Below are 10,986 nucleotides of genomic sequence, written 5' to 3' on the forward strand. Positions count from 1 at the left end.
TCTGACTCCAACCTTAAATGTTGTTCTGATCCTGTCAGTAACATTGTTTTGGAACTCACTAGTACCACCACATAGGCAGTCATCAACATGCATCATAAAGATGCCCGAGAGTTTCCTGCCTTCGTACCAATAAAGCACGGCAGCTTCTGCCTTCAGGTAGGGACAACCTGACTTGGACAAAACTGATCTAACTGAGAAGTGCCATACACTTGAAACATTGTTCAAAACATAGACAAACTTATTGAACTTCCAAAGTCTTCGATCTCCATCTGGCACCGTAGGTAGTTGCAGAAACACTGCCCTCTGGAGGTGATCCCCCAGCGCAAATGCAGCTTTTATGTTTCTTGACTGAAGGTTCCGAGAAAATGTCACGAAAAGGGCCAAAGAAATTTCAAAATTACCTTTCCCGCTGTGGGTGAGTCCACTCTGACCTCTTTCTCTCCGAAGACTTCTTCAAATTCCCGCGTCACTGACCTCACCTTGGGCCTTATAAGTTCCATCTGGTTGGACCTTTTCTGTGCAGATCCATCGATGTGATGATGCTGGCTGACCCCTATCTGGGACCTCTGAACACACGCCAAACTCTGTCCAACTGCCTAACTCTTTCTGTTTCACCTCCCGTACGCCTTTATCCCCTCATATTTTGGCAGCTACAAAACCCTCTCGGTCACGGGGACTTCAGTCTCGCCCCCAAACATATCCTTGGTATAAAACCGACAATTCCCTGCCTGAAATGTTCCAGTTATTGAAATTGCATTGAATTGATGTCAAAGAAACAGACCAGAAACAGCTCCCTGAGGTTCTGAGGAGTCCCCAATGGTCAGTCAAACTGAACTAAACACGGGTGGTATAAAACAAACAATACTCACCCCGGTATCTGCTGTCCACGGGGACTTTCCTTTAATCAGAGCCGTCAGTGGATCCTGTTCCTGACACCAGGTTGTTTTGGGACAAATGTCACTCGGAGTCTAGAGTTGGGTAAAGTTTAGGAATCTTTATTACAAACACGCAGGGAATGCTTCAGCGAACTGAAGCACCTCAAGGAGTAGTTACAATAACACACGTTTATACACAGTACAGTTGCAGCTGTTTTGTCTGCAGGTTAGTGGGAAAGTACAGGACGTACTTTAGCACCTTGATACTGCCGATACTTCCAGTCAAGGATGTTGGGGTCCCTGTCGGGACAGGAGATGTGTTGGTGAAATTTTGGCAGTACACTCGAGGTTGGCCTGGTTGAAGTCCCCGGCCACGATGAACAAGGCCTCCGGGTATTCTGCTTCATTGTTATTTATAGCAGTGTGGTGTACAATTCATCAAGCGCCTTCTTCACTTCCGCCTGGGGTGGGATGTAGACCGCCGTGATGATGGCAGAAGAGAATTCCCATGGAAGGTAGTTTGGACGGCGCTTCACAGTCGGGTATTCCAGATCCGGGGAGCAGTAGTTCGCCAGGGTCACCACGTCCGAGCACCAGGAGTTGGCGAGGAGACAAACACTTTCACCCACTCCAGGTTCAGTCCTGGATGTGATTAACAGCAGAATCTAACCCAACATCACTTGTGAACCCTTTGGTGTTTCAGCATGTTGGACAACTGAGTGAATCCCTCCCCACAGTGAGAGCAGGTGAATGGCTTCTTTCCAGTGTGAACTCGCTGGTGTCTCCGCAATCTGGATGATGTTTGAAACCTCTTTGTGCAGTGAGAGCAGCTGAACGGTCTCTCCTCAGTGTGAATGCGCTGGTGGGACATCAGTAGCTGAGCGCTTTTGAAACCCTTCCTGCAGTGAGAGCATTTAAAGGGCCTGCTCTTGGTGTGAGTGACATTGTGGCTACGCAGGTTGGATAATTGAGTGAATCCCATATCACACACAGAGCAGATGTATGGCTTCTCCCCGGTGTGAACTCGCTGGTGTCTCTGCAGGTGGGGTAACCGAGTAAATCCCTTATCACACACAGTGCAGATGAATGGTCTCTCCCCGGTGTGAACTCGCTGGTGGGTCTGCAGGTTGTGTAAATGAGTGAATCCCTTATCACACACAGTGCAGATGAATGGCCTCTCCCCGGTGTGAACTCGTTCGTGTCTCCGCAGGCTGCCAATGTCAGTGAATCCCTTATCACACTGAGAGCAGGTGAAAGGCCTCTCTCCAGTGTGGACTCTTTCGTGTCTCCGCAGGCTGCTAATGTCAGTGAATCCCTTATCACACACAGTGCAGATGAAAGGCCTCTCCCCGGTGTGAACTCGTTCGTGTCTCCGCAGGCTGCCAATGTCAGTGAACCCCTTTTCACACACAGTGCAGATGAATGGCCTCTCCCCAGTGTGAATACGTTCGTGTCTCCGCAGGCTGCCAATGGCAGTGAATCCCTTTAAACACTGAGAGGTGAAAGGTCTCTCTCCAGTGTGACTGTGTTGATGCCTTTCCAGCTCGTGTGGGGCTGTGAATCCCTTCCCACAATCCTCACATTTCCATGGTTTCTCCATAGTCCAGGTGATCTTGCATCTCACCGCGTTGGCCAATCAGTGAAGCCTCGTCCACACACAGAACACCTATACAGTCTCTCCCTGCTGTGAATGGTGTAGTACTTTTTCAGACTGTGTCACTGGTTAAAGCTCTTTCCACAGTCAGTGCTCTGTAACAGTCTCACACGGGTGTGTGTGTGTGTGTCTCAGTGCTCTTCCAGACACACTAATGTTTAAAATCTCGTGAAGCAGACAGAATAGACAAACATTTCTCCTTCTAGATTCAAAGGCCGATGATCCCAAGAATTGAGTTACTCAGTCAGTTCTTGATGTGATATTTAGTTTGCGATATCGGCCTCAAACTCCTCTCGTTCGAACTTCCTGCAAACAGATTTTACAATAGTAATCATTGTCAGTACAGGATAGAAACTCAGAACAGACAATTCTAGTTTATATCGAACATTCTTTCCTCTCTCTTCCCCTGAAATGCTGTAAATCTCAATCCCACACACTCCAAGGCAGGCCAGCAGCACGGTTCAATTCCCGTAATAGCCTCCCCGAACAGGCGCCGGAATGTGACGACTAGGGGCTTTTCACAGTACCTTCATTTGAAGCCTACTTGTGACAATAAGCGATTTTCATTTCATTTTCATTGTATCTAATATTCACCCTCCCAATTCTCCTGAAAGTGCTGATTCAGGCTCATTGACAGATCCAAGCTCACTGCTTCCTGTCCTGGACACAGAGACCTGAAAATCTTCATGCAGGCTGCCAGACAGATATATGTCGATATTACTGGATGAAAAATGTGTGTAATATACAGATTGTATTCACTTATTTTCCCTCCCAGTTTTCGTGAAGGCGCTGATCAACAAATCTAAACTCGCTAAAACCTGTACAAGAGTAGAGAATCTCCATATAAGTATATTTACTGATTAGAGGTAGGGAAATTCTGAGGAAGAATTTTATTTAGTCATGACAGGGAACTCACTGCCCACAAGGGTTGTGGAAGTCGAGATGATCAATAATTTAAAGTAAAATAGGATGGTCACGTGAAGAAAATAAACTTTCAGGTGAACAGGGATATCGAGGGGGAATGGGACTGACTGGATTGCTGTACAGAGAGTCAGCATTGAGTTGAGTTCCCAAATGGATTCTGTCAGTGCTGCAATGACTGTATGACTGGAAATATATAATGTAGGTACAGTACTACGTTACAAAAGTAGAAATAATAATCCATGTATTTTATTACAGAACCATCAATAATACCATACAATACATACCATATAACAACACTAGACATATCTCTGTCCAATATTAAATTTTTAAAAATTAATTTACGGGATGTGGACAATGCTGGTTAGGCCGGCATTTATTGCCCTTCCCCAGTTGCCCTTCCGAAGTAGTGGTGAGCTGCCTTCTTGAACTGCTGCAGTCCTGGAGGAGTAGGTACATCCCCTGTGCTGTTAGGGAGGGAATTCCAGGATGTTGCCCCAGGGACAGTGAAGGAATAGCAATATATTTCCAAGTCACGGTTGTGAGTAACTTGGAGGAGAACTTCCAGGTGGTGAGCTTCCCAGGTTTCTGCTGCTCTTGTCCTTCTAGATGGTAGTGGTTGTGGGTTTGGAAGGTGCTGTCTGAGGAACCTTTATGAGTTACTGCAGTGTATCTTGTAGATGGTATACACAGCTGCTACTGTTTGTCGATGGTGGAAGGTTTGAATGTTTATGGAAGGGGGTGCTATCAATTAGGCTGCTTTGTCCTGGATAGAGTAGAGCTTCTTTGTTGTTGGAGCTGCACTCATCCAGCAAAGTGGAGCGCATTCGATTACACTCCTGACTTGTGCTTGTAGATGTCTGGTGGACAGGCTTTGGGGTATCAGGAAGCGTGTTACTCGTCGTAGGATTCCCAGCCCTTGATCTGCCCTGGTAGCTACAGTATTAATATGGCTAGTCCAGTTCAGTTTTTGATCAATGGTAACCCCCAGGATGTTGGTTGTGTGGGTGTCAGCGATGGGAATGCCACTGAATGTCAAGGGGTGGTAGTTAGATCCTCTCTTTTCAAAGATGGTCATTCCCTGGCACTTGTGTAGCGCAAATGTAACTTGCCACTTATCAGCCCAAGTCTAGATATTGTCCAGGTCTTACTGAATTTGGACATGGACTGCTTCATTATCTGAGGAGTTGAGAATGGTGCTGAACATTGTGCAGTCATCCGCAAACATCACCACTTCTCACCTTATGATGGAAGGGAGATCATTGATGAAGCAGCTGAAGATGGTTGGGCCTAGGATACTGTCCTGAGGAATTCCTGCAGTGATGTCATGGAGCTGAGATGATTGACCTCCAATCACCACAACCATCTTCCTTTGTGCCAGGTATGACTCCAACCAGTGGAAAGTTATCCCCCGATTCCCATTGACTCCAGTTTAGCTGGGGCTCCTTGATGCCATACTCGGTCAAATGCTGCCTTGATGTCAAGGGGAGTCACTGTCACCTCACTTTTGGCATTCAGCTCTTTCGTCCAAGTTTGAACCAAGGATGTAATGAGGTCAGGAGCTGAGTGACCCTGGCGGAACCCAAACTGAGCGTCCAGGAGCAGGTTATTGCAGAATAAGTGCCACTTAATAGGACCTTTGATGACTCCTTCCATCACTTTGCTGATGATGGAGAGTATTCCGACAGGGAAGTAATTGGCTGGGTTTGATTTGGCCTGTTTACTGACCCCATCAATGCCAGCCATCTCCTGGAGAAACCAGCCCTTTAATTGTGAACATCCTTTTAGCCAGACAAATAAATGTGTCAAGCTGAGGGAGCAAAGGATGTCAATGTCTTTAAGAGAGAGAGAGAGAGAGAGACCTGGGCCAAGCTTTGCAGAGTCCGCACCCTCCATGGATTCACTTCCTTTCCCTTCAGTTGCTGCAAGTGACCAATTAAAGGTGAGAATGAGACTAGGGGGAGAAAAGAAAGTGTTTTACTCACAGATGTTGGAGACTGGAGTCTGTGTGCAGCTCAAGCTCATTCAGGGTTCAAGGAACAACAGCTTTGCTCCGCAGAAACCTCCTTTTCCAACTTCCGCATCTGATTGGCGGAGGGGCAGATCCTTTCCGGTCCTCCCAGTCTTTCCATTGGTCAACATCTGAGTGGAAAGGTCAGCGGAAGTGAGCTCTCCTGCGCGTGCGGAGCTTCCCCTCTCCCTGAGACATGCGCAGTCCCGGGTCAGGGTAGGGGGAACACCGACAGTCGGAACTGTCAGCCGGTTGCCTGGAAACCGTTTCGAGGATGTGTTGGGGAAGAGAGAACAAAGGGTGGGGACGGGGCTCGCGTGTCCGCGCGCCGGCGTGTGCGCACTAATGCATTGACGTCACCGCGGAGCGGATCGATTCCTATTGGCTGATTTAGAGGATGAGCTCCTTTGTGATGTCACAATGTGGAGGTTGGACAATGAGTTTCAGACTGAAACTTCCTCCTCTGGGCAACATCTGGGAATCAAATCAATGTCTCCCCCTTTCATAAAGTCATAATGTGGAGACCGGCGTTGGACTGGGGTGGGCACAGTAAGAAGTCTTACAACACCAGATTAAAGTCCAACAGGTTTGTTTCGATGTCACTAGCTTTGGAGCGCTGCTCATTCACCTGAGGAAGGAGCAGAGCTCCGACATCGAAATAAACCTGTTGGACTTTAACCAGAAGTTCATAAGATATAGGAGCAGAATTAGGCCATTTGGCCCATCGAGTCTGCTCTGCCATTCGGTCATGGCTGATCTCATCCTGGCCTTATCTCCACTGTCCTGAGAGTTCTTCAGAATCATTGAACCCGATTAAAAATCTGCCCAACTCTAAATTTACTCACTGTCCCAGCTCCACCGCACTCTGGGGTAGTGAATTCCACATATTCACAGCCCTTGGTAGAAACAGTTTTTCTTCAACTCTGTTTTGATTAGGGCAGCACTGTGGACCAGTGGTTAGCACTGCTGTCTACGGTGCTGAGGACCTGGGTTCGATCCCGGCCCCGGGTCACTGCCTGTGGAATTTGCACTTTCTCCCCGTGTCTGCGTAGGTTTCACCCCCACAACCCAAAGATGTGCAGAGTTGGTGAATTGGTCACACTAAATTGCCCCTTAATTGGAAAAAAAAATAATTGGTTACTCTAAAAAAAAATTTTTTTTAATTAAAACTGTTTTGAATTTGCTACCGCTTACCGTAAGACTATTGCCTCTCGTTCTGGAATGCCCCACAAGAGGCAGCAGCCGCTCCAAGTCTACTTTATCTTTCCATTTCTTTTCTCATCCTGAGGGGTCATTGGTAACTTGCAGCAACTGTAGAGAAAGGAAGTGAATCGAGTCTATATGTTCCACACATTTTGAGTTCAGTAATATAGACATATTTATGTCTGGCAGTCTGCATGGAGATTTTCAGGCCTCTCCAAGATGGGAAGCAGTGAGCAGGGATCTGTCAGTCAGCCTGAATCAGCACCTTTAGAGAATTAGGAGGATGAACATTACAGAGTGAGAATGGAGGGAGTGTGTGTTGCATGGAAACTAGAATTGCCTGTTCTCAATTTCCATTTATAAATTCCTTTTACAGGATATTAGATGAAGATTTGCAGAAAAAAAACGAACGTCACTTCAGGATTTGGAAGAGTCACTTGGTTTATCAGGACCTGAATATCATCAGGAAAACTATCACTGCAAAAGACACATCTGGGGTTAAGGATTGCCAGTCAGGCGAAGGAACAGAATGGAAGTAAACACAGGAATGAAGAATCACATTGGGCTGGTACCAGGAGAATTGAGTGACAACTTCAGCGACAAAACCATGGAGTGTGATTTTTGATTGTCTTAAAAGTAAAAGGGCAACATTCTATTTATAGTTCAAGGGATACGTTCCCTATAAAAATAGTGTTAAGGCATTGTTGCTTCTAGTTTGTTGCAGTAAAAATCATAAAACATGATGTTTTTGTCTTATGACTCATTAATTTGTTCACTGGGTATAGAATTTATCTTTTAAAATTCCTGATCTTTTCAGAGATCTTACACAGTTGGTTTTGAGTCACAAGTTTCAACTTCCCATTCAGCCTCAGGCAACTTGCTGTCTCTTTGTTGCTCATGTCAATGACAGCCCAGTAACAGAGCTGAGGGCTGGAGATGCTGTGACCCATTGTAGGAGCTGGGATCAGTAGAAAGAAGAACCGTTGTTTCTGGTTGAGCTTTGTGTGAGGTGTCTGACCATGATGATATATGCAATAGCTAACCAGGTAATATGTTGTGATGAGGGTTTAGAAACAGACCCTGGGTAGACGAGTTCAGTGAAGCTGTGGGCTCGTCAGCTGTCCAGTGAAACCAGGCATCCAACAGCCACAGAGACCTGTAATAATGGACACTGGGTTTAATCCTGTTCTGTATTAAACAGAAGACCTAGTTGATACTGGGTGATTGTGATATAGTTAATCTTACCCTTTATTCAAAATTGAATAACATTGATTCAAGTAAAGTAACTACCATGTCAATCTGTCAGTAAAGTGGTGTCAGTTCATGCAGATCCATGTCTGAACTCAATTCCATTACTTATTTTTGTTACTGACTAGACTGTCTCTCTCTTCTCTCCTCTCTCTCTCCTGCCTCTCTCAGTCTCTGGTGCTCCTTTCTCTCTGGTGCCTCTCACTCCCTCTGCTTCCTCTCTCTCCCTCTGTCTCTCTCAGCTGCCAATCACTCTCTCTCTTCCGTGCTTAGGAAGGCAGGTGGGATAGTTTCCTTTGGTAGCCGAGGGCTGAGATTATGAGAACAGGGAGATTGTGCTGGAACTGCATCAAACACCAGTTAGACCACAGCCATATTACATGAAGGATGTGATCACACGAGAGAGACGGCAGAGGAGATTTATTTATTTATTTATTTAAATTTAGAGTTCCCAATTAATTTTTCCAATTAAGGGGCAATTTATTTTGGCCAATCGACCTACCCTGCACAACTTTGTGTTGTGGGGGCGAAACCCACGCAAACGGGGGGAGAATGTGCAAACTCCGCACGGACAGTGACCCAGAGTCGGGATCGAACCTGGGACCTCATGCTGCCTGCTGCAGAGGAGATTTATGATGATGTTACCAGGGATGGAGAATTTTAACTATGAGGAAATATTGGATCTCCCCAGTGTGAATTCGCCGGTGTACAGTGAGTTGCTCCGATCGCATGAATCTCGTCCCACAGTGAGAGCACCTGAACGGTCTCTCATCAGTGAACAAGCTGATGGGGCATCAGTTCCCCAGACGTTTTATAGAATTTCCCACAGTTTAGACATTTGAAAGATCTGTCTTTAATAATAATCTCTTGTCACAAGTAAGCTCACATTTACATTGCAATGAAGTGAAAAGCCCCGAGTCGCCACATTCTGCCGTCTGTTCGGGTACACGGTGGGAGAATTCAGAATGTCCAAATTACCCAACAGCACGTTAGATAAACTCGGTCAGTTCTCACTGGAACGACGGAGGTTGAGAGGCGAGCTGATAGAGGTTTACAAGATTATGAGTGGTATGGACAGAGTGGATAGTCAGATGCTCTTTCCTAGGGTAGGAGAGTCAAGTACTCGGGGACATAGGTTTAAAGTGCACGGGGAAATGTTCAGAACAGATGTGCGGAGCAGGTTTTTTACACAGGGTGGGAAATATATGGAACGTGCTGCCTGGGGAGGTGGTGGGAGCCGGTACCTTCGCGGCATTTAAGGGACATCTAGATAAATATATGAATAGGGTGGGAATGGAAGGATATGGACTCCATAAGTGCAGACAGTTTTAGTTTAGGCAGGTACCAGGGTCGGCGCAGGCTTGGAGGGCCGAAGGGCCTGTTCCTGTGCTGTATTGTTCTGTTTTTTTTAAAATTTAGAGTACCCAATTCACCTTTTCCAATTAAGGGGCAATTTAGCATGTTCAATCCACCTACCATGCACATCTTTTGGGTTGTGGGGGTGACACCCACGCAAACACGGGAAGAATGTGGAAACTCCACACGGACAGTGACCCAGAGCTGGGATTGAACCTGGGACCTCGGTGCCGTGAGACTGCAATGCTACCACTGCGCCATCGTGCTGCTCTTGTATTATTCTATGTTCATCTCTTTCGGGACTCATGGGAGGAAACTGGAGCACCCGGAGGAAACCCACGCAGACACGGGGAGAACGTGCAGACTCCACATAGACAGTGACCCAAGCCGGGAATCAAACCTGAGACCCTGGCGCTATGAAGCAACAGTGCTACCCACAGTGCTACTGTACCACCCCAATATGATCCCACTAGTATTTCAGCAAGGCGGATGACTGCATGAATCCCTTCCCACAATCAGATGAATGGCCTCTCCCCAGTGTGAATTCGCTGGTGGACAGTGAGTTGAGATGATCGCCTGAACCCAGTCACACAGCGAGAGCACCTGAACGGTCTCTCATCAGTGTGAATATGTTGATGGGCCATCAGCTCCCAGGAGACTTTATAACATTTCACATAGTCTGGGCATTTAAAATGTCTCCCATCAGTGTGAACATGTTGATGGTACATCCGTTTTCCAGAGCTTTTAAAGAACTTCCCACAGTGCAGACATTTAAAAGGCATTTTGTCAGTGTGAACTCGCTGGTGTCTCAGCAGGGTGGATAAATGAGTGAATCCCTTCCCACACTCAGTGCAGACAAATGGTCTCTCCCCGGTGTGAACTCGCTGCTGTTTCAGTCGCTTGGATGAATCAGTGAATCCTTTTCCACACACACAGCAGGTGAACAGCTTCTCTCCAGTGTGAACCCGCTGTTGTGTCAGCAAGTTTGATGACCAAGTAGATCTCTTCCCACTCACGGAGCAGATGAATGGTCTCTCCCCAGTGTGAGTGCGTCGATGAGTTTCCAGCTCAGACGGGAAACCAAATGCCGCCTCACAATCCCCACATTTCAACGGTTTCGCGCCAGTGTGAATGCGCTTGTGTCTTGACAGGCCAGAAGATTGGCTGAAACCTCGTCCACACACACAACACATGTATGGTTTCTCTCCACTGTGAACGGTGTTTTTTCCTTCCATGTGAATTGATGGAATTCCCTGCCCAGTGAAGCAGTTGAGGCTCCTTCATTCAATGTTTTCAAGATAAAGATAGATAGTTTTTTGAAGAATAAAGGAATAAAGGGTTATGGTGTTCTGGCGGGAAAGTGGAGCTGAGTCGACAAAAGATCAGCCATGATCTCATTGAATGGCGGAGCAGGCTCGAAGGTCCAGGTGGCCTACTCCTGCTTCCAGTTCTTATGTTCTTATATTATGTTCAAAACCTGTGAGGCCGGCACTAGGAAAAGGTGACCTTGAAAACTGCCAGATTTTCACAAAAGAACAACTGATTCACTGATGTCGTTCAGGGAAGGGAACCTTCCGCAGGTCTGGGCCAGAAACGTTTCGGGCCTCTGTGGTGGGAGGAGAGTGAGAAAAGATTGAGAGCAGAGGCGGAGAAGGAGAGGGAATTTATATTTCCAAAATTCAACCAGAACATTGACAGAATCTCCCAAACCCTCAACC

At 46.7% G+C, this 10,986-nt stretch overlaps 1 protein-coding gene and 1 long non-coding RNA gene across 2 annotated transcripts; one reads left to right on the forward strand and one right to left on the reverse strand.

Moving 5' to 3' along the window:
- Positions 1 to 974: 974 nt before the first annotated feature.
- LOC140420013 (uncharacterized) lies at positions 975 to 5,626 on the reverse strand. Its single transcript, XM_072504041.1, has 2 exons — positions 5,436 to 5,626; positions 975 to 2,835 (listed from the first exon to the last, which is right to left on the reverse strand). Exon 2 carries the CDS (start codon positions 2,473 to 2,475, stop codon positions 1,552 to 1,554), a length of 924 nt encoding a protein of 307 aa, XP_072360142.1. The 5' UTR covers positions 2,476 to 2,835; positions 5,436 to 5,626; the 3' UTR covers positions 975 to 1,551.
- Positions 5,615 to 7,407, forward strand: LOC140420014 (uncharacterized). The gene is made up of 2 exons (XR_011946134.1): positions 5,615 to 5,761; positions 7,041 to 7,407. It is a non-coding gene; the product is annotated as an uncharacterized lncRNA (long non-coding RNA).
- The last annotated feature ends 3,579 nt before the right edge of the window (positions 7,408 to 10,986 follow it).

This window comes from Scyliorhinus torazame, chromosome 5 (assembly GCF_047496885.1).
Source record: "Scyliorhinus torazame isolate Kashiwa2021f chromosome 5, sScyTor2.1, whole genome shotgun sequence".
NCBI classification, from domain to species: Eukaryota; Metazoa; Chordata; class Chondrichthyes; order Carcharhiniformes; family Scyliorhinidae; genus Scyliorhinus; species Scyliorhinus torazame.